Below are 24,117 nucleotides of genomic sequence, written 5' to 3'. Positions count from 1 at the left end.
GCAGACGTTTCATCTGATATAATAGAAAGGCCATACATTTCCAGAAATAAGAACAATTTACTGCAAGTGCAGATTTTGGATACTATAGATAGAAGGCACACAGGTTATTTAGCCCTATAAAACATATGTCAGTAATCTCTATATCAGCAGAGAGCACATCCTTTACATTTTTATTAAATTGTGCTGTATGCATGTTGAGTAAATATTTTGTATTCAATGTGTGAGAGGTTTGCATTTGTATTCTGGCAGCTATTTCTAATGACAAATTGCAGCCAGTATCTAGTAGAACCCAATTTTAACATTATCCCTCCCCCCCCCCCCCACACCCTTCCTTATTCTTGCACAAGCTCAGTTGCCTTGCACGACTATTAAAAACAAAGATTCAACTCTAAAATCTTTCACAGGGGTGGAGTCAATAAATTGAGTTAGGGGCCACAAATTACAGGCTACACTTCAGCCCCCAGAAAAAAAGGATTACTAGTTAGCTGCTAGAAAGATGTGACAAGCTATTTTGGGTGAACTGGAATCTCTAGGTCAGTGAAGTCTTGTAGAGTGGTCTCACTAGCAGAGACTGCCCCCTATGGCTGATCATGATATGACATCAGTAGTTGCGTGTACTGAGAAAACTGGAAAAAACTGAATTTCATTTTTTAGTTCTTATTGGTTTGGTTGCTTTAATTTGGAAGAGACAGTTCTTTAAATTAATAACATGTTTTCAGAAGAGGATGGCATATTCTCCACATTCTAATAATAATATTTTATAAAATGTCTATTTCAGGGTGGACTGCAGGTTAGTGACATTCTGAAGTTCTGTCACTTTGTCCTCTCTTTTCCCTATCCTCTTTTCCTCCATCCTTTCCTCCTTCCAAACAAGTTCTTGCCCTATGGAACTGTTTTGTAAAGTAACTTTCCCGCCCCCTTAGACGGCCCTCGTTCTGCAGGCTGGAGAGAACATATGGAGCGACGGAGAAGATTTGAATTTGATTTCCGAGATCGGGATGATGAACGAGGTTACCGAAGAGTACGATGTGGCAGTGGCAGTATGGATGATGATAGAGATAGCCTTCCTGAATGGTGCTTAGAAGATGCTGAAGAAGAGATGGGGACTTTTGACTCATCTGGGGCATTCCTATCCTTAAAAGTGAGGAACTGTGGACTTGACATAATTTGATGTGCATTATTTGTGATCAAAACTGTGAAATTTGATGTATATATTGTTTTTTTCTTAGAAGGTTCAAAAGGAGCCAATTCCTGAGGAACAGGAAATGGATTTCCGCCCAGTTGAAGAAGTGGAAGACCGGTCTGATTCAGAAGGAAGCCACAGTGAAGAAGCCAAAGAACTGGATAAGGCCCCTGTGAGGGAAAGAGTTAAGACAGACCAAACAGTTTCAGGTAAGAAAGTATTTTAGTTTTACCCCTTATGTTTGACTTACATCTCCCAGACCATTTAAGTAAAATTATCAATCATTTCAGAAGTAACAGAAGAAACAGTGAAAGAATCTTCACCATCCACTAGGTCAGGTACTCCACCAAAATCCTTGTCACAAGAGCCTTTACCAACAAGCTTGCACGAAAGGCGGGAAGACTGTGTACTAGAAGTAATAGAAAAAAAAGAATATAAAGAGAACCAAACAGAGGAAATCCCACCAGCCAAAGTGCCCAGTAGAGAAGGTAATTAAACCAATATTGAGGTGTTTGTGGTTTAACATACTTTTGAAAAGCATATATTATAAAACTGTTGGCAACACAAAATAAGTGGAGCTGACTGAGAATTGATCTGTTGATAATTCTTTTAAAGAAATATTGTAAATATTGTATATTGTGTCACTATTTACTCAAACATTAACACAAGTGTAATATAAAACAGTACTTGGCTTCTGGTTTGATCTATTTAGCCCCTTTGTAATGTACATATATGCATAACAAGGAAGACAATTCCTCTAATAAGATGTAGGTGATGAAACTTGTATAGTCTCCCAAGGAAGCCAAAGCATTCCTTTTGTAAGTAAGGAGATATGTATATGGTAAGCCAACAAGTGATTATCTGTGACTTGTAGGCTGCCAATTTTGTTTTGATGGTGTAAAACATTCCCTTTTATAGCTTTTGATTCTGCAAACTAAGAAATTTGATGCCATATTCAGATTATTTTACACCAACACACTACAGAATATTATATGTAGGCAAATCAAAGGAGGGTTATTGCCTCCCTCTTGAGGTATACATAAGTTCAAGAGAATAACAGGGCAGTTCATATCAATTTCCTCCCCCAGTAGATCCAGTTTCTGCTGCCCAGCCTTTACCACAGATTCTTCCAGAAGCAGTTTCTCCTGTTCACCTTCCACCATCAGAATCTAATCCAAATTCTGCCTTAAGACCAGTTCCGACATTGGTCACAGCTGCTCCGGGGATGGGGAATATTCCTACTGATCCTGATGATGAAGAGGGCCTTAAACATTTAGAACAGGTAGAGTACCTCTGAGAATTACCAACTTTGTTTTGCATTTGTGATTTTGGTAGTTATCTTTTCCCAAAGATGTGAAGGAAATGTCACTTGTTTCTTTACTCATGTAGTTTTTGTTTGTGCCTTAATAAAAACAATATGATGATAACCAACATTAATACTTAGATAATGGTTTGAATGAAGAGTGTCAACCATTTTCATGCATCCGTAATCATATTTTCCAATTGAAAACCCTTGCTATATGCACACCATTCGTGGGAATCTTCTAGTCCTCAAAGACTGCAACAGAGAGAGAGTAGCTGGGTAATTTTGTTTATATACTGAACAAAAGACACATTTATTTGTATCCAGAAATTTTATTATTTTCCTAGTAGCCATATTAGCTCCAGCAGCAAGAGTCCTTCAAATTCAGTTCCTATTCAGTTCTAAGCAAGAGATGTTAGAAAGCAAAGTACCAAATGTTTACTAGTTACAGTTTTACATGATCTTACAAGCGTTGCTTCAGGTTTCTCACATAAATTGTTCACCGGAGGGAAATTTGTGAATTCCACTTTGGAGACAGAGAACCATAACCTCATTTCTGAAACTACAAATAATGTTCAATCAGATACCTACATTCAAAAACATTTTGAACAAAATGTATCTAATAACACTATGAAACACGATTTTTTGTTCCTGGGTTATAAATGTCATTTTGTAATTGGTTCTATCATAAAAACATTGAAAAAGTTTATTTAACTGCAAAAACTTTGTTTTTGCGGGACATTCTGCAGCATATTTTGCTATAATTTTTCAATGAATATCTCATTGATTCTCAACCAATTCAAATTGTTTGTGACAGCCACAAAAATAAAGTTTCTACTTACTTGCTTTCAAAGTAAGTACAACAGAATTAAACAGGAAATAACACTTTCAAACCACGAACAGAAAATTCTTCAAATTTTGTAACATTGTGTAATTTCCCTTTTAATCAAGAGTCTGATGCATACATTATGAGATTGTGCTTATGACATACAACTAATACTTTAAAACATTTTATTTCACTTTTCCTTTAATGTTTAAATCAATAATAACAATAAGCTTGTAATGGAATCAATAGCACTGAGATCCTCTGGGTTGTCCATATATTTCTCCAATTCCAAAGTTGCAACTATTGATAATTATTTCTGTAAAATCTTTTGAAGAAATGTTTTTTGCCTATGCTCTTTTTAATCTCTATTTGCTCTATATTTCTTTTGGATGTCTTGCATCTTCTGTTGTGTATTCATTTAGATTGTGTTATTAATGTCTGATTTTTAAACTTCATGTTAATTAAAACATTATATACAAACCTAAAAGCTAGCTCCATATCCATTGTCTTTCTACCAGCCAGGAGGTAAAAACATTTTTGTTCAGACAGGCTATTAGCATTTCATCTGTTAGGGAAAAAAAGGTTGTAGCTGATAGATGCTGATTTTTTTTTAATCTGATGAATTTTTAACTAAAATGAGCCCGTGTTTTAATTATATTTTATTTTACCTTATAACTTAGTGCTCTTAGTTCTTTTGAGCACTCTTTGTAATGGAAATCCAGTGGTAGTCTAGATTTCATGTCACAATCATATATTGGAATAGTTGTCTGAGTAGAAATGTGTTTTCCAAATTCTTCAAGAAAGGAAAGCAGTGGATCTCAAAAATATTGTTAAAAATATTGTTTACTGAATGTAGTTTTGTTCTAGTGACTGTTTAATTTAACAGTAGCACCAGAAATAATTCTTAGGATATCGCCTTTTTTCTTCCTGCAGCAAGCAGAGAAAATGGTGGCATATTTGCAAGACAGTGCCCTGGATGATGAAAGAATAGCCGCCAAGCTTCAAGAGCAAAGAGCAAAGGGTACTTCAGTATCATTGCATCCAGAAGCCCTGCAAAAGTGGTTCTACAAAGACCCACAAGGTGAAATTCAAGGTAAGCTGTTATTGTTGCTTCTTTATCTACTTGTTTAATGTTCCTAAAGTATTAACAGAATAAATGTTCCTATATGAAAATATTGTCAATCACTGTGCTTTCTGCACATAAAATGGTCTGAGCTTGTCTTCTATATGAAGTGTCAGATTAGAACTGGAGAAGATTTGGCTCAAATTCCTACTCAGCCGCGAAAGTCCGTTAGATGGTCCTGGTTCAGTCACATATGAATGAGCATGTACATAATTTTGAATTCCTTGGATGAAAGGCAAAATATAAATGTTAAACTTAAATGTTACATGCAATATGCATACCTGTGAGGCTGGGAAATGTTGTTATATGTAACAGTGGTTTCCCAAATGGATTCTTGCTTATCACCTGTGGTTCTGGGAATATAGCACTCTATAAAGCATGCCTTTCAACCTGTGGCCCTCCAGGTGTTTTTGGACTTCAGCTCCCAGACCTTTTGACCATTGAATAAGCTGACTAGGGATTCTGAAGTTGGAGGCACAAGCACATGGGGGCCACAGGTTGGAAAGACCTGTGCTATCCTTGTTTCAATGTACTTCACCTTTTGTCACCATGTTGTGTGTTGGTGGGCGATTCTGCAGGTCCATTCAGTAATCAGGAGATGACAGAGTGGTTCCAAGCTGGGTATTTCACAATGTCGCTGTTGGTGAAAAGAGCATGTGATGAAAACTTCCAGCCTCTTGGAGACATAATGAAAATGTGGGGCAGGGTCCCTTTTACTCCAGGACCAGCACCACCCCTGCATTTGGTAAATATATAATTCTTATTTTAGATAACGGAACTGAAATGGAAAAACAACACTGAGTTATTGTCAACAAGATTCTTGCTAATAAATACCTAATGCATTAAAATAGTTGATGTGTGTTCTTAATGTTTAGCTAATAGTTTGTTTGCAATAACAGGGTGAACTGGACCAGGAACGACTCACTAGACAACAGGAATACACGGCCATGTATCAAATGCAGCACCTCCAGTACCAGCAGTTTTTGTTACAGTAAGTCTTCATTGAGATCTGCTAGTAGTTATTAGGTTTGTGCACTGATTCAGTTTGGTTGGTTCCCTTCGGCCAATCCGGCTTGTTTGGCTGGCTGTAACGGCAAGGGCTCAGCCACCATGTTTTTTTCCGGCTGAAATGGGCCATGCAGCATCTGGTCACAGCTCTTCCTCTCCTATTCGGCATCACATGGCACACAAAGAAGCTGTCATGTGCTCGCATGGAGGTTCCGTATGAGCCCTGCCTGCAGAGCCAGTAAGAATAGAATAATGCCATGACGTGTCTTATGCAAGCTGTGTCTATTTGATGGAGTGAGTATCTCCATTGCTCTCAGTGCGTCCTGGCTCTAGAGAGGTGCTTTAATCCGATTGCCTTGCCGCTTGCTCTCAGCTTTATTTTTTGGCTTGGCCTCTCTCTGGCATTGAATCTTTTCAGTTTTCTTTTATTTTCCTTTATTTTCTTGATTCTTTTTCATTAGTAGGACTGGAAGTTAGGAAAGTGTGGGATGGGTGGGTGGAGTGTGCAGGCCTGTTTGGGGACTTGGGAGAAAGAAAGAGCATCTTTTTGCTCTTGGTATGCTTTTCTTTAAAGCTATTTGGGTGGCTCTCAGAGCCTTTCATAACCTTTTAGCTTTTTTTCCTCCTCCCCTCCCCTCTTTCCAAAAATACTTTTAAAAGATTAATAATAATAATAATCCCAGCAAACTCTCTGCCTTCTGAATTTCAAGTAATAATAAATATTACTAATAATCCTTTGGCTGTTGCCAGTTGTAAGAACTACAAAGCTTAGTTTTGGGTTTCAATCTGTGGAGAAATTCTACCATTTGCCAAGCCAACAGTACCCATCGTCTCTCTCTGAACTCCAACCTCCACCAGGACATAAAAGACTGTTGTTGTTAATAATAACACTATTCCAAAGAATTATACCTTCAGGAGTAACTTTTAATTAAAAAATCACCAAAAAAACCAAAGCTGTCACCTTGACTTTCTGAATCAGTGAAGCTGATGACCTGCTCTGAACTGCCAAGACTTAAAATAATATGCTCCAAAATCATGCCCCCCCCCTCCAAAACATGGTTAGATTTTCCACAATAAATCTTAAAAAACATGTTTTTACCCAATCGATTATACAGGAATGTTTTTCTAATAATGGGACAATGCTTGCTGCTGCTGGCCTCTTCCAGTACAAGAAATGCAAAAGCTTTGGAAGAAGTCGCTTGCTGTTGTTTTTAATTAGTAAAGAAGAAAGTGTAATTGTTGGGCACTGGGCTGTGTGATGTGGAAGTGCATCTTTGACATTTGGCAGGAAGCAGTGGTGCCCTGCTGCTGCTCCTGGAGAAGTTATAGGGCAGGACCAGTGCGGGAATACTTTTTGAGGAATTTTAAAGGCGATTTTAATTCTAAAAAGAAAAGAAATTTCTAAAAATCAGGGGATGACCAAAATGTTATGAAACTTGGTGGGTGAACAGTGGTTGATGTGTCACCCAGATATGGCCATTTTCATCCCAATAGCCCTAAAAATGACAGGAAGAGGAGCCCGAACCCCCCCCCCCCCCACACACACACACAAACAACCTCTGAGGATGCCTGCTATAAATGTAGGCAAAATATCAGGAGAGAATGCTTCTGGAACATAGCCATACAGCCCAAAAAACTTACAGCAACCCAGTAATTCCTGCCGTGAAAGCCTTCAACAACAGAAAGAAAGCTGTTCATAGAAGAAATCGTATCCAAGTTGTTATGATGAATAATTATACTATGTAACAAAATTTGAAAAGTTTTCGGTTCCTGTTTTGAAAGTGTTATTTCCTGTTCAATTGTGTAATATTTACTTTGAAAGTAGTTGCTATACGCCAGGAACTTCTTTTTTGTGGCTGCCACAAACTATGTTAATTTGGTTGAGACTCAATGAAATATTCATTGAAAAAGTATAGCAAAATGTGCTGTGGTATGTCTTGCAAAAACAAAGTTTTTTGCAATTTAATAAACTTTTTCCATATTTTGTTATGATAGAACCAATTAAGAAATCAGGTTTATAACACAGGAACAAAAATTGTGTTCCATAGTGTTTTTGGGTATTCAAGCTACTTCTGCTCTGTAAAACTATCTTATTTTCTAATTTCTCATAAAGTGTGTATTTTCTGATTTCTGTTGATGTATTGGAATATTACTGTGGTATGCACTATAAGTTATATTTATAATCATTATGTAAATATAGTCAGCTTCTCCCATTCACATTCACAGACAACAGTATGCACAAGTAATGGCACAGCAGCAAAAAGCAGCCCTTTCATCTCAGCAACAACAGCAGCTGGCACTCCTTTTACAGCAGTTCCAGGCACTTAAAATGAGGTAAGAATATACATTTCAGGGCTATTTAACTTATAATACAGTAGTAAACACACCACAGTCAACAAGAAATTGCGAACACATCTCCATAAAAAATTTTTTTTGTTCACATCTCCATGATTGCTTCCCATCTCAGGAACTCCCTTCCTAAAGAAGGAAGAATGGCCCCTACCCTCCTCTCCTTTAAGACACTCTTAAAATTCACTTATGTACTTTAGTGTGCAGAGAGGAGGAGGACAACTAAAACTTGTTACTCATTCGGAATGCTGGCCAATTCCACTTGCACTATATGGCTGCCATGATACATCTTAAAGGAACACTAGCACCAGCCATTTTTAATGTAACTGTATTTTAATGTAACTGCTCTGAGGGTATTTGTTGTAATGTTTATTTATGTTTTAGTTAATTATGTCTTATTGACTATTCTGTTATATTTTTTATCTCCATGCTTAATCCTTCATGGTATACTCACTGCTATGATTGTGCTCTATTGTTTATTGATATGTTTTATGCTCACTTGGGCATTGAATGTCTTCCTTCTTATGTGTAAACTGCCCTGAGTCCTCTTGGGGAGATAGGGCGGTATAGAAACAAAGTATTATTATTATTATTATTATTGCTACTACTATTTTGTACTCTTAACATGTCCCTGAAGATATGTAATGTATATAGTTGCACTCTCTGACAGGTCAGAATTATTGCACATTGTATCCATTTGGTGTGCTCGTGGAATGCCAAAGACTTCCATCAGTGAAATGGGGAAGGATTTTTATTTTGCAGAATCCCTCCTGTCTGCAAGCTCTGTGCCTCCTAAATCTGCTCCACAGCAGCATAAGGGTGGTGCAGAAGGTATATAAGGACAGAAAAATTACTTAAAATGTCCTTCATTTCACTGATGTGAGCTCCCGTTAACCCAGAGAGCATTCAGATACCTGCATGGTACACAACTAGATTCCATCCTTTGCATTGAGGCCCTAGCCTTTTCTGAAGCAGAGCCTGTAACAGTCAAAGTTTATTTAGTGGTTGTGCATCACATTCATTGTATTGCGTAGTCATCTCCAAATATATTGTTTTTAGTAGTTAAAGGTTACTATTACATTAGTATAATAAAATCATAGAGTTGGAAGTGATCCTGTGGGCCATCCAGTCCAACCATTTGCCAAGAAGCAGGAAAATCACATTCAAAACACCCCTGACAGATGGCTATCCAGCCTCTGTTTAAAAGCCTCCAAATAAGGAATCTCCATCACACTCTGGGACAGAGAAGACTATGATGTTGTTTTGGCCAGAATTAAAATACTTTTGAAGGTTGGAATTTGAATAATATTTAACATTAGCAGGAAAATTAACAGTAATACTGATTTTGAAGAAAGTGAGAAAGAAAGGGGGAAATTATATTAAAGTTGATGTATCATGTTGAATCTTCACTTTTATATTACAGAAAAGCTGAGCAGAACATGGTGCCACCTGTAACAAGGTCTGTAACAGACAATGGCTCAATTTGGGAACTTCAGTCGCCAGCTCCACAGCCCACAGGCAAGAACTAAATATAGAACCTTTTTGATATTGACAGCATTCTAGCGTTAGGTCAAACTTGTATTTGTTAAACACTTTGCAAGGCATCACTGAACCAAGATCTCAAACTTAGCTTCAAACTATTTTCTAAATATGCTGTTCCCAAATCCAAATTATGATTCAGAGTAGTATTCTGTCTCCTGGCATAAACTGTACAACGTTATGATATAATATCAGATTGTCTGTGATTTTGTGAGTGACATCTTAAAACAAGGGAAGAGTGTAGAAGAGACTTGTGTACTTCATTAATGTCCTTTATTTTAATATCTTCAGCATTCCCATTATTGTTAAGAAAATTTGTCCTTAGAATTAGTTATTTGCTTATAGACATTGGGTTATTTCTGCATCTTTGTCTGTCAGTTTTGCTCTCCTTATTAAATATTTTTAGGACAGTGAAAAGAACTTATTCACAACAGAAAATGTTGTGTTAAACGATCAGGTTTTTATCAAGATTTCTGAAAAATCAAGGAAGTTATTTCACAAAGAAGCTATGAGGGCAGTTTGCTAGAAATTAAAAGGGTCCTTCAGATAAGAGTTGGTCCAAATTATATATGGCAATATTTCTAAATGCCCAGTGAATTGGCTACAGTTCAAAAGATCACTCTTTTCTGGAAAAAAATGTATTTCTCCATTTTATTTGTAGTTTGGGAAGGGAGCAGTGTCTGGGATCTCCCAATTGATGCTGCTGCTCAGGGACCAGCTCTAGAACAGTTACAGCAGCTTGAAAAAGCTAAAGCTGCAAAGGTAAGAAACAGTATATGTTGAGTATCCCTTTTCCAAAATGTTTGGTGCAAAAGTGGTTTGGATTTCAGAAAAAAAAATTTTTGGATTTTGGAATACCTGTATTTGCATAATGAGGTATCTTGGAGATGGGACTCAAATCTAAACATGAAATTCATTTATGTTTCACAGGCACATAGCTTGAAAGTAATTTTATACACAAAGTAATAAATAATATTCTGTATGAAACAAGGGCTGTGTACATTAAAATATCAGAAAGCAAAGGTGTAACTCACTCACCTATGTGGCCCATTTCAGATTTTGAAGTATTTCAGAATTCCAAATAAGGGATGCTCAAGCTATATATATATATATATATATATATATATATATATATATATATATGAATGAATATATAATTGGCAAATCCAGTTACTAATTTCATGTCATATGTTGTCTTAAGTAATTGTGACATCCTGATCTGTGGTAATAGAAGTTCAGTAAGTTTTAATAATTAGTTTCCAATTTTAGAGTTACCACTATTTTCCAGATAAGTGAACTTAAGGATGTGGTTTGAGATGGACCAGTTTGAAGCTTAGCCATGTGAAACAATGGCAATGAGAATCAAATTAATACTCAGATTAGCAAGATTCATACATCTAGTTGCTGGGATATCCCAGTTGTGATCTTAATTTCCAACGCTACTTTTACAATTTCAGCTAGAGCAGGAGCGAAGGGAAGCCGAACTAAGGGCCAAAAGAGAAGAGGAAGAACGGAAGAGACAAGAGGAGCTTCGGAGGCAGCAAGAAGAGATAATCAGACGGCAAGAAGAAGAAAGGAAGAGAAGAGAAGAGGAGGAACTAGCACGCAGGAAGCAGGTGAAAACCCAGATATGTACAATCAGTATCATAAAGAGAAGCCATTCCCAAAAATGTGTGTATAACACTAATTATATAACAATTTTCACAAACTAATTAGTTTAATTATTACATCATCTTTTCTCTAATTTTAATATACACACCTGCTTGGCGATTAGTGAAATTTGAGTTTGTTAGGTGGAAGTTTTTAGTTTTTCCATATGCCCATTTAGCTCACAAGATATGCTCATAAGGCAGCTTACAGAAATGTTGCAGTATATCTAGTACAAGGTATGTGTAATAATAATAGTAATAATAATAATAATAGTAATATAATAATAATAATAATAATAATAATAATAATAATATGCAAAGTGGAGACTCAACGGAGAGAAATGACTGGAAATTTAACCTGCTGGTAAGGCTGGCCAGAGTTTCTGATGACATACTTACATTTCCTAATTGTTATTGTGTGCCTTCAAATCATTTCTAAATTAGGTTGACCCTAAGGTGACCCTACCACAGGCTTTTCTCAGCAAGATTTGTTCAGACGGGGGTTGCCTTTGCCTCCCCTTGAAGCTGAGAGAATGGCTTTCCATGGAGATTCGGAGTCCTGCGCTCAAATCGCTACAGCACACTGGCTAACCTACCCAAAGCAGGGGCAGCGTAATTAAGATACCTGAGCTACTTTTGAAAATCTCAGAAGGTTTTACTTAACCTCTGACACAGCTTGGAGGTGCAAGGAAGCAATCCACCCCTACTCAAACCTAATGGCTGCTCAACTCAGATACTTCAATTAGGGAAATGCCTTAATTTTCTGTCTTTGCTATTGTGCTATTATTTGTATTGTTAACAAGCCTGTGTAATGAACCTGGTGATGTGAAAGTGATTAACAGAATGAGAGCTAAATGATTCCTGTCTCTGACTTGGCACAAGGAAAGAACTCCATGTGATGCTGATTGCTTTGCTGCACCTTCAAGAAAGATGAATTCAAAATGAGTACCAATAACTTACTCGGTCATTTTCATCCATTTTCAATATGTAAAGCACTAGCCCTTTCTTGCAGGTTTAATATGTTGCACAATGTCACAAAGGTCAGCTTTCATATTACACGTCAAAATTATATATTCATTTAAAATAATAAACTATCAACTAAAATCTCCAGTGATTTAACAAACATTTCCATACAGGCAGTCCCGAAGTTACATAGGTTTGTTCTTAAGTTGAATTTGTATGCAAATTAGAACAGGTACATTTTAGCTTTGGATTGCTTTTACTTACTTACTTAGGCAAGCCCTGGTAGCCCGAGTTTGATGGTCCTCCGACTGTAGTGTCTTGGCGGTGGGTCCGTAGGTGGTAATGGAGCACTATTCTTGATCAACATGTTCTCCCACAGTGAGGGCATAGGTGGATGGCAATCCCAGTCAGGGCTGATTTGACACGCCTTCCTCTTGGCACGTTTCTTCCTTTCGCCCTCCATTAATGCCTCTTCGAATTCTGCAGCACTGCTGGTCACAGATTGCCTCCAGTTAGAGCGCTCAATGGCCAGGGTTTCCCAGTTCTCTGTGTCTAAGCCACAGTTTTTAAGGTTGGCTTTACGCCCATCTTTAAATCTCTTTTCCTGTCCATCAACTTTGGATAGCATGGGGAAGGGTTAACATCCCTGTGGTGTTTATTTTTCTGTCTGTGCCTCTGCTCAGAAGATTTCACTTCATTTTCTATCCTTGTGATAATTGGATTTTGAAAAATGTGGCTTGTTGTGGAAACAAGATTTGTTGATAAAACTTTAATGGAGACACCTTTTCCCTATGATAACTCTTTCAGGAGTGAATCTCCCTTCCTAGAGGTAGATCTCTCTCACTTCCTATTGTCTAACCTCAGTTCTTAACTATGTGTCATTTGTAAGTTGGATGTTTGTAACTCAGTGACTGCCTGTACATGAAAAGAAACCTTATGTGTTCTGTTTTGCCCATATAATCTTTAAAATTGAAAGTAATCATAATTAAACAAATGATTGTATTTAATGTGTTTGTACTTTTATTTAAGAACAGCAACTGTGAGAAGGGAAAACTTAATTGGGATTGCACTGAGGAGTGTTAATCCTTTTTCCACCTCTGTATTACAGTTCTCCAGTATGACAATTACTCATAGGCTGAAAACTTCAGTTAATGTTAGTGCTATCACCAGCAATAAATTCAATAATAGGCCAAGAAATATTTATTTTTCAAGTAGTTGCATCACCAGTAATTAGGATTATAGATTACTTTATAGTATAGGATAATGTAATGTCAGTCAAGTAAACCTGAGGGTATAACAAACAATGGCTGGAATCTTGTTGATTAGTCCCAACTAGAGGAAACCCATTAAATCAACTCATGAAAAGTGAGTCATGTGTAAGTTACTCATGCCTTGTCTAAGTTTGATACTATATCCCACTTAAGACAAATAGGTTCAGAATTGCTTAGGATTTTAATATTAAATATAATAGTGCTACAGATACACATTGATACTTTTATTTTTGTGTATAGGAGGAAGCCCTAAGGCGGCAGAGGGAACAAGAAATTGCACTAAGACGGCAGCGGGAAGAAGAAGAACGTCAACAGCAAGAAGAAGCACTTAGAAGACTGGAAGAGAGGAGGAGAGAAGAGGAAGAAAGGCGGCAACGAGAAGAGTTGCTTCGTAAACAGGTGAAAAAAGGGCAAAAATTAGGAACAGAAACAATTGAGGACACAACTGCATGTTCATCATTTGGTGGCTGCAACAAGGGATGATTTATATGTGTGCATATGTAATTATATTTACATCATACTGCACAGATCCTTGTTTTTGGTTCAGTGCAAGACTGATAAATGATCTTAAAATTGTGGCTTGCAAAACAAAATTGAAAAGATATAATGAGAAAAGATGGATTAGGAAAAGGAGCTATACTCCATTGAAATCATGGAGTGTGTATTATTTGAAGAAAATATCTGTAATATTGTGTAGTTGAAAATGTTTAACCAACTATTTAAAACATATTAAAAGAAGTATTTTACTGAAGAATTTTGGAGAATTTGCATATTATTTCTATTCTGGGAAGGAAGAGGAGGCGGCCAAATGGGCACGTGAAGAAGAGGAGGCAAAGCGTCAACTAGAAGAAAACCGGCTGCGAATGGAAGAGGAAGCAGCACGGCAGCGGCATGAGGAGGAAGAACGAAAGCGTAAGGAGCTGGAACTCCAACGGCAGAAAGAAATTATGAGGCAGCGGCAACAGCAGCAGGAGGCCTTGCGCCGACTGCAGCAACAGCAGCAGCAGCAGCAACTTGCACAGATGAAGGTATTTATTTCTCCTTTGTGTATCTTTTTCCCATAACCATTTGAATAGATTATGTACTCAAACCAACCCAGCCAAGAATCTGCCTGCTACTTATAAAATGAGTTACACTGCCTTTGCCAAAATGTGCCTTTCTGGCACCCTTGTAACTTTAGAAATGTGAATGCAGAACAAAGACAGGCTTAATTGTGGAGAGCCAAGACATTTTGTCTATCAGTATTTCATTTAAAATAACATACGTATATATACACACACAAACCTATTCACTAGTTGCACCTAAAAGTGTATTCAATCCAATGGCATCATAAACTGGTTAGAACTAAGAGGAGTTTTTTTTTCTTGACTCTAAAGGTTTTTCAGGATATTTTATAAAGTTAAACAACATAAGAGAGTAACCAGAATGGATCAAAGTCCTTGGTATGCAATGGGGCATTAAGATTGCTCACATAGGTAAAAAAAAAAAAGAATAAATTTGCAACAGGGTTGTTATGAGTTTTCTGGGCTATATGGCCATGTTCCAGAAGCATTCCCTTTTGACATTTCACCCACATCTGGGCAGGCATCCTCAGCGGCTGTGCGGTATATTGGAAACAAGACAAGGGAGGTTTATATATCTATTGAAGGTTCAGGGTGGTAGAAAGAAGTCTTGTCTGCTGCAGGCAAGTGTGAATGTTACAATTAATCACCTTGATTAGCATTGCAAAGTCTTGCAGATTCAAGGCCTGGCTGATTCCTTCCTGGGGGAATCCTTTGTTGGGATGTGTTAGCTGGTCCTGATAGTTTCAGGTCTGGAATTCCCCTGTTTTCAGGCTGTTGTTTTTATTTACTGTCCTGATTTTATTGTTTTTTTAATACTGGTAACCAAATTTTGTTCATTTTCATGCTTTCCTCCTTTCTGTTGAAATTGTCCACATCCTTGTGGATTTCAATGGCTTCTCTGTATAGTCTGACATGGTGGTTGTTAGAGTGGCCCATCATTTCTGTGTTCTCAAATAATATGCTGTGTTCAGGTTGGTTCATCAGGTGCTCTGTTATGGCTGACTTCTCTGATTGAGTTAGTCTGCAGTGCCTTTCATGTTCCTTGATTCATGTTTGGGCAATGCTACATTTGCTGGTCCCTATCTAGATTTGTCCACAGATGCATGGTATACAGTAGACTCCTGCAGAGGTGAGAGGATCCTTTGTCCTTTGCTGAACATAGCATTTGTTGAATTTTCTTAGTGATAATTTGCAATATCTTGACAGCTTACTTCAAAAGTTCCTTAATATAGAAGCTAACTATCTCACCAGAACTCCCGTTTCATTGTGATCCTTTTCTAATTACTATTCAGAGCAAAGTTACGTGATTGATTCTTCACATTTGTACATTTGATGTACATTCTTTGTGTTTGTGCTTCCAGCTCCCTTCTTCTTCAACATGGGGTCAGCAATCCAATTCAAGAGGATGTCAATCTCAGGCAGCATTATCATTAGCAGAAATCCAGAAGCTTGAAGAAGAAAGAGAGCGGCAGCTTCAAGAAGAGGTAAGTTTCATATCTAGATTTCTGGAACAAAATAAAGTTCAGATACCATAACCATTGATGGCCATGTTTTGAAATATAACTTGTTCTTGGTGTCCTCCTGTCTTCGTTTTCTTTTTTGAAGAAATCTGTTATCGCTTATTTGCCACTTTGCCTGCAATTTTTGCTTGAAATTGCTAGGGGTCACTGTGACATTTCGTAAAAGTTTTCATATAAGAAAGCTTAGTACAAACCTTTATGTTTACAGAATGCACAGAATTTCCTTTTTTCTTCCTATACTGGCAAGAAGCAATTCAAACTCAAAATTTCAACAAATCTTAACTATAGATTTTCCTTGAAGTAAAAGTGAAAACAGTGCTTGCCATGATGTAGTGTTCCCCTTCAAAACAAGCAGCAGTTTTCCACTTCAAACAAAATGTGGAGCAGTGTTCCATTAAGCCTAAATTCAGTTGATAGTCCTGACTAGACCAGTTCTATTGAATTGATAGGAATGTAGTTACTCAGCACCAGTGTTGCCAAGTATTGAAGGTGAAAATAAGGGACACTCTGGGAATGGAATGGCCCTGTCCCCTTTCCCTCCCCCCACCACCACCCTTGCCCCTTGTGGCAAAGACGTTACCATAGCGATGCCTGTCTGCTCAGACACCACCCATGCCCCACCTCTGGAGAAAGGCAAGAAGGGGAAGAGGTGGGTTCAGATGGGGCTGCAGGAGAGGGAGCTCTCCTTGCCGTCGTCCAAAATGGAGCCCACTTCATCTGGGTGGCCAGATGGACGCTTCTGCTGCCAAAGGGAGAGGAAGAGGGAGAGGCAGTCTGGGCCTGTACTCACTTCCCACTGGAAGGAAGTGCATGCTCAGATTGGCGCATGCCATCGGCGCAAATACATGACTATTCACACTCCGGGTCAAGATGTAATGGAACCCGGGACATTTTATCTAAATATGGGGCTGTCCTTTTTTGTGTTTTACCTTTTGTCTCAGGTATTTTAATATTTTTATGTTTTGATATATGCTTTTACGGTTCAATTTAACCTATGTTTTAATATGCAATGTTATAGATACATTTGATTGTATTATGCCGTTTCTAGAGCAGATAGAAGAGGCAGGTAATAAATAAAAAATGTTGTTGTCGTTGTTAGGAGAGGTGGGTAATAAATAAAAATTATTATTATTAGGAGAGGCAGGTAATAAACATTATTATTATTATTATTATTATTATTATTATTATTATTATTATGAGGAGGAGGAGGAGGAGGAGGAGGATATATCTCTGTTTATTAAACCAGAATATGGTAATCCAAACATGGCCACCATTTTGAGATTACCAGGACTGGAAGCTTTTAGGGAAATATGGTACTTAACTGATTAAAAATGGTTAATTCCTCCTAATTCCCTTTTAATTTAAAACATGAACAATCAGTCACCCATGTAATTTAGTAAAGAATCACAGAATGAGGATTTTTGAAGAAGTAGTTTGCTCTACTAGAGCTGTTTGCGTGTTAAGAAAGCAAACCAGAGTTTCTTTCCCAAGTCACCTTTTTAAAAACTATTGTGTAGTGAAAAGGTAAGTGACTGACTCTGATCAGTGGGTTGGGGTTCTCATGGATACCATTAATGAAACACATTTCTGTTCCAATTCATTCACCTAGAATGCAGATATTTTCTGTAGAAAGTGAAAAAAGATAATAATATTATGGTATATGTAAAGCAACTGGAATGCTGTCTTTCAGCAAAGGCGTCAGCAGCGTGAATTAATGAAAGCCCTCCAGCAACAGCAGCAACAGCAGCAGCAGCAACAAAAACTGTCTGGCTGGGGAAATGTTGCCAAACCTGCAGGCACTACAAAATCTTTGTTGGAGATTCAGCAAGAGGAGGCAAGGCACATGCAGAAGCAGCAACAGCAGCAACAGCAACACCAGCAGCAGAACAGGTCCCGTAGCACTACAGTGAGTACAGTTCCAGATTTCCATTTCCCTTCTCCTTTTGATGCACAGACTTGACTGTTTTGTACTGGTTTCTCTCTCTCTCTCTCAAAGTTATATTAATTAAATATATTGTGCTTACTGTTGTTCCAGCAACATTCTAATCTGCACACCAGCATCGGCAATTCAGTATGGGGCACTTTAAGTACGAGTCCTAACAGCCAGTGGGCATCAGACCTCGTCAGCAGCATTTGGAGCAGTGCTGACACAAAAAACTCAAACATAGGATTCTGGGATGATGCAGTCAAAGAAGTGGGACCTCGTAATGCAACCAATAAAAACAAGAGCAATGCTAGCATCAGGTAGGAACTGGGCTAAAGTGAGCTCCCTTCTTTCATTGTAGAAGTTCAGGCCAATTTCAGACCTTGTAAAACCTGTTTTTCTACAGGACTAGCAGTTGCTGTAAAAGCACAGTAAGAAATTCAGCTTTCTGTTAGCCCAAATTCTCATCTCAATATACTTTCACGTTGGTTGAGTCATGTTGATTTATACTCCAAACATCCTCATAAAAGCCCATGATCACTGACAACTATATGTAACAGTTTATAGTTAAAATAATAAATTACCTAAAATGACATGTCCAAAATTATGAATCTTTTAACGTCATAGGTAAAGGTAGAGGTTTTCCCCTGACATTAAGTCTAGTCATGTCCGACTATGTGTTCATCTCCATTTCTAAGGAAAAGATCCAATGTTGTCCGTAGATGCCTCCTTGGTCATGTTGCCAGCATGACTGCATGGAGCGCCATTACCTTCCCACCGGAGCGGTACCTATTCATCTCACATTTGCATATTCTGCTAGGTTGACAGAAGCTGGGGCTAACAGGTGGAGCTCACCCCACTCCCCAGATTGGAACCACCAACCTTTCGATCAGCAAGTTCAGCAGCTCAGTAGTTTAACCTGCTGCGCCACCGGGGCTCCATAAATCTAACATCATAAATAACTGATATTTACTATAATGCCATAAATAGCTGTGAAGGACAATAATCTTTCGCATTATTTCTTGAAAGTCTGTATAAATAGATCTTTCTAATTGGAGGCCTGAGAGATAGTGCTTTTGACCAAAGGGAAACATGTCTGTGGAGGTGCTTGAATATTCCAGAATTGTTTACTTTGTGTGCTGCTTCCTAAAAATCTCTTCCTCATGCTTTCCTGTGACATTCTTTCCTGTCCTAGTAAATCTATAGGTGTTACAAGCAGGCCGAATAAGAAGGTGGAAGAAGAAGAGAAATTGTTGAAGTTGTTTCAAGGCGTTAATAAAGCCCAGGATGGATTCACTCAGTGGTGTGAACAAATGCTTCATGCACTCAATACAGCCAACAACCTGGATGGTAAGCAGCATAAAGGAGGATGAACATTTTATGGAGAACTGATACTGACACACTTGACTGTATGGTACTCTTTTTGTACCTTGTCCAAAACTGCAGAAAATACCAAACTACTTACTTTACTTTCAGTATTCATGTCGGGATGAGAAATAATGCTTTTTTTTTTTTGTCGTGTCAGGAGCGACTTGAGAAACTTGAGAAATAATGCTTATATCCTGCTTAATGTTATATTGTAAATCCTTCCGTAGGGCTTAATTAAGCCACTACTAAAAATTTTCATGGGGAAAGGACTGCTAGTTGAACTGATACTACTATCTTCATGAGTGAACAAATTTGTTTTCTGAGTCAGTCACTTGGTGATAATCTTTCAGTTATCTCCTACAGAGTTGCCTTTTATTGCATAATATTTATTTATTATGGGGAAATCAAACTGCTAATATTGAAAAGCTCTTTTATCTATGTAGTGTTTGCATGAGTCTCACATTTCATCTTCCTTTCCTTTTATAGTGCCCACATTTGTTTCCTTCCTGAAGGAAGTGGAATCTCCTTATGAGGTCCATGATTACATCAGAGCCTACCTTGGAGATACACCTGAAGCTAAGGAATTTGCCAAGCAGTTTCTTGAGCGCCGTGCCAAACAGAAAGCAAACCAGCAACGACAGCAACAGGTGCAAGCTTCTGTTTTGGGAAACATTTGCAAATTGCCCTCATGACTGTAAAAGCAAATGGTTTAGAATAGGAAATATGCAAGGACCTTTTGGAGGGCCCCATGTCACTAAAAAAATCTCTCCCTATGTCTCTCACAAGTATGCATGTGCCAACAGAAAGATAGGCAAGCACAGATACACACAGCCCAGAAGACACTGGGGGAAATATTCTCAGGATGGCCATCAATGGTTCTTGAGGGACAGGCCTTGGTCCCCAACAGTTGCTATCTCCTAGTTTAGAAGACAGCTATTGTGTTAGTGGTACATCTGTTGTTAAAATGTCATATATATAGCATGGCAGTGGGGTGAATTAGAATAAGAACAAAGTGCTTTGTAAAAAAATATTTTTACATTTGTAATGTTTTCCATATTTTGTTGATATACCTAGATTTTAAATTAATCTAATTGGCATTGTTATCACTATAGTGATGCAAGATACTTGACACTATGAGGTGTCAAATACTTTTATTATGGCATAAAAGTTTGTTTTGGCAAGGCTTTTTTCTCATTGTGTCTATCATACAGACAGCTTTGTGCACTGCCTGTGTGATGGTTGTCCTATATGATTTCTCCTAACTTCTCAGCTTTAGATCTCCAATGCATTCGGTATTGTCATTGATCTTTTGGTTTCTTCACCAATTAATTGGTCATTGTATAGTCACAGAGTTTGACTGATGTCCTCTTGACAGAGGTGTCTTGAGTAGTATTCATTCTATTTTTAATAATAGATTTAATTTAAGGTATATTCATAATTTGGGACAAGTTTTTTTTCAACTAGTCCTCCTTGATGCTTCTGCACAACTTTATCTTTGACTTTGTAAAAATATTTCCTTTACTTTCATTATGCTGTTTCATTAGATCAGTGGTTCCCTGTCTTTGGTCTTCCATATGTTTTGGATTTCAACTCTCAGAAATCTCATCTGTTAGGAATTGTGGGAGCTGAAGCCCAAAACACTGGGAGGACCAAAGATTGGGAACCACTGATTAGATACTCTCTCTAGCAAATCCAAGGGCCTTCCAGAAATAGGTGTCTTTGACCATTCAGTACTGAAACTGAATAAAGGTGGACTCTGTTCATCTTGTTTTGTGACTTCTGCAGGTAGTGGTTTGCACCAGAGCTTTACTTAGGCTGGTCACAGCAAGGGCTGGAATACTTACATAGCCAACAAATGCTAATTAATGTTTTCTACTTAAGTTTATGTACCACAATAAAAGTATTTGATATCTTAACAGTGTTGAACATTTTGTACATAAAATGGTAACAGTGCTAATTTAATCCATGTCAGTTTCATATTGCAACTCAACAAAAAACAAAAAAATCAGTTGCAATAAGGAATTGTGACTCTCGACATGTATGCTGTTGTGCTTCCTGTGACTGGGGAAGCAATATAATTTTAGCTTGTAATACATCATTTATTTGTGTTTTAGGACTCTGTGTGGGGGATGAACCATAGTTCATTGCATTCAGTGTTTCAAACTAACCAGAGTAACAACCAACAATCCAACTTTGAGGCAGTACAAAGTGGCAAAAAGAAGAAAAAACAAAAAATGGTTCGTGCAGATCCCAGTTTATTAGGTGAGTTCTGTGATCCACAAATAGAACCAAAGTGCTTTAATATCCGAATCGTAAATGTCTTAATGCAACATTTTACTGTGATACAACTGCAGCTTATTTTGAGATGAATGAAATAAATGGGGACAAAGTTCAATAGAAACTATGATTCTAGTACCAGCCGATGATTCTCTAACCCAGTGTTTCTCAACTGTTCTTCGCTGGGAGATTTGGACCTCAGCTCCCAGAAGTCCAGGCCAGCTTACTAGCTGTTAGGAATTGTGGGAGCTGTAGTCCAAAACATCTGGAGGAGCACAGTTTGAGAAATTCTGTTCCAACCTAATCTTCCAAGTGCAGCTGTTGCCAGATTATCACAACTTCAAATCTCAGTCTTATTGTATTATTTCTACACACTGTTATATTCAAGAAACCAGGCCAATAAAAGTTACAATGATGTGTTGTGTATATCTAACAGCCTGCTTCTAAATTATTTACTCTTTGCCAGTTTACCAGCTGTTAGGATTTCTGGGAATTGAAGGCCAAAACATCTGGGGACCCACAGGTTGAGAACCACTGTTCTTTGTCCATGGGGAGGATAGATTTATTTTTTTACTATTTTTGTATAACATATGGTCTTATTGGGAGTATTTTCCCCCATGCTTGCAAAATATAAATCATTTTAAAGCAGTTGTTGAAACACTGTCCTGATCTATACTTGCTATTATTTGAAAAGAATCTTAGAGGATCATAACGTACCATACCTGTGTACTAAAAATGTGGTTTTGTCTTGTTTTGTAGGTTTCTCAGTCAATGCCTCATCGGAGCGGCTCAACATGGGAGAAATAGAGACTTTGGATGACTACTAAATGCACACAGTTTGACTGGCTTTTCCTGTGTCTGTTAACCATGCATTCTCCACTGCTGGACAAAGTACTTCCAATTCCCTGCAATCAACTTTGCTTTGCAAATGGATCACAGTATGAATCATCTCAGGCTCATTTCTCCAGCCTCAACACCTCTTTCTGTCCAACCACTTCCATTTATATCAGCCTCTGGTTCTTTCTGTTGGATAGGTGGGAAAGATTTATTCATGAGGCTGTGTGCAATTCACTGTGCAATTATTTCTTCCCCCAAACTTATTTGGAAAGCCATTTGGAGGTCTACATATGGTAGCTTCCTTTCTTCTCCCCTTGTCATTCTCATCCCATTAAACTGGTGCAATCATGGTGGAGAGCTCATGGTTAACACGTGTCCTTCCGAACCAAAATGCCATGCAGATACTGACTTCTTCTATGCTCTGTCAAGGTAAAGGATGCCTTCCAATTTCAGGGGATGCATTCATAAGCTTACTAGAGCTGGCAACAGCAAGGAATGATGGCTGTGGGCAGCATTCATTTTGGATTGGTTTGATATTGCACATCTCTGCCAGCCCCTCTTCAGCACACTGAATTTGGAGAAGTTCAAGTGGGTGGTGATGCCAGAGCTTCTGAAGTTCCTGCTTCAATGTACTCCAGCCTTCCTGGACAATTGGGGTCTCAAGTTGTGGGAGGAGGCACTTCCTTCAGGCTGATTTATCCTGTAGTTATATTTCCTCCAGAATGATTGGGCCAGTTATTTTGGACCCTTTTGCTGTGAATTTGTCTCGTTTCAGAGACGCATAGGATCCTTACCATATATATGTATCTTCGCCCGTTGGTTTTGCGTGGGAGTTGACACTACTTTTGGAACCCGGAACTTAGCCAGATCTTACCTGGTTACACATGATGGTGGTTCGGAATGTTGTAAGTCCTGCAGCAGCATTTAACACCCAGGAACAGGGAGCTGTCATCTTCATACTGAAATAAATGAGACAAGGAATCTGAGCATTGGCAGCGTTTCTGTTTATATATCAAAGTGATATGGTGCACTTTCTCATTACGTCAAGTCCATTGTGTTTATATATTTATGTAATCTGTCTTCAGTCTCATGTCCCCATCCCAGAATGTTGAAAAGGCCAAAGAGGCTCATGCACTTAGTTCCCAGCCCCTGTTCATTGCTCCCACTTGCACAGGGTCACAAGATGCCCATGGAAGTTGATGCTGCTGCTGTGTGAAGACATTTTCTGCCATCATTGCCTGAAGAAGACAAGAGGAGTTGCTCCAGGGTAGTTTGATTTAGGTTTTTCTTCATTTGATTTTTCTCTCTGGTCACCCCCACCCCAACATGTACAGAAATTATATAGATACAGTTGCAGACTTGTATATAGTTTTTGGATCCAGTAGCACAGAGAGTCTAGGTGCTGTCACAGATCTGGTCTCCTGATCTCCTTTGCTTTGTAAAATTATAAAGGGGGTAAAGGGGTAGTTATTGTTTACAGAACTTTCAGTTCCCTCTGAACTCTTGCTAGTATGAGGGTTTAAAAAAAAAAGAGAGACAACTTAAATAAAACCTGGTTGTATTATATCTGAGCACATATTGTTTGCTTTTGTCAAAGCCAGCTTTTGCAGTCCTTCTTGGTGCTAAATTCAACCTGAAGCTCTACCAGTGCCTGTTGAATCAAATGACAATCGAGCACACAGGACATAGAGGAACAGCAGCTACTTTATTTCATAGCTCTAGAGGAATGTTGGTGGGTTTTCTACTTGATAATTTTAGAGGTGGAAATAAACATCAGTTAAGCTGTGATTGGAAGTGTTTGACAAATCTTCAGTCTTCCCTTCTTCCTCTGAAGACACATGCTCATTCATGCTCTTGTCTTGTTTATACAAGAGAACTCAACCTGGCTGGCTCTTTTTAAAACTGTAAATATG

General features: G+C 38.1%; 1 protein-coding gene across 3 annotated transcripts in view; it reads left to right on the top strand.

Annotated features, from left to right (window-relative positions):
- GIGYF2 (GRB10 interacting GYF protein 2) overlaps positions 1-23,190 on the top strand; it is a 67,527-nt gene extending 44,337 nt beyond the window's left edge. The window contains exons 9-28 of one of the 3 annotated variants that reach the window (XM_067465897.1): positions 924-1,141; positions 1,233-1,392; positions 1,474-1,671; positions 2,272-2,465; positions 4,246-4,405; positions 5,014-5,180; positions 5,335-5,426; positions 7,670-7,777; positions 9,216-9,310; positions 9,993-10,093; positions 10,789-10,947; positions 13,455-13,613; positions 14,006-14,242; positions 15,640-15,762; positions 17,489-17,704; positions 17,834-18,042; positions 18,918-19,072; positions 19,577-19,737; positions 21,205-21,352; positions 22,127-23,190. In XM_067465897.1, the coding sequence (XP_067321998.1) occupies positions 924-1,141; positions 1,233-1,392; positions 1,474-1,671; positions 2,272-2,465; positions 4,246-4,405; positions 5,014-5,180; positions 5,335-5,426; positions 7,670-7,777; positions 9,216-9,310; positions 9,993-10,093; positions 10,789-10,947; positions 13,455-13,613; positions 14,006-14,242; positions 15,640-15,762; positions 17,489-17,704; positions 17,834-18,042; positions 18,918-19,072; positions 19,577-19,737; positions 21,205-21,352; positions 22,127-22,194 (3,128 nt within the window). In that variant the 3' untranslated portion in view covers positions 22,195-23,190. Of the gene's footprint in view, positions 1-923; positions 1,142-1,229; positions 1,393-1,473; positions 1,672-2,271; positions 2,466-4,245; positions 4,406-5,013; positions 5,181-5,334; positions 5,427-7,669; positions 7,778-9,215; positions 9,311-9,992; positions 10,094-10,788; positions 10,948-13,454; positions 13,614-14,005; positions 14,243-15,639; positions 15,763-17,488; positions 17,705-17,833; positions 18,043-18,917; positions 19,073-19,576; positions 19,738-21,204; positions 21,353-22,126 lie in introns of all 3 variants that reach the window. The other 2 variants (XM_060768103.2, XM_067465896.1) reach the window with 2 other exon arrangements.
- The last annotated feature ends 927 nt before the right edge of the window (positions 23,191-24,117 follow it).

The sequence above is a fragment of the Anolis sagrei genome, chromosome 3 (assembly GCF_037176765.1).
Source record: "Anolis sagrei isolate rAnoSag1 chromosome 3, rAnoSag1.mat, whole genome shotgun sequence".
NCBI classification, from domain to species: domain Eukaryota; kingdom Metazoa; phylum Chordata; class Lepidosauria; order Squamata; family Dactyloidae; genus Anolis; species Anolis sagrei.
This window is presented reverse-complemented; position numbering and strand designations above follow the sequence as displayed.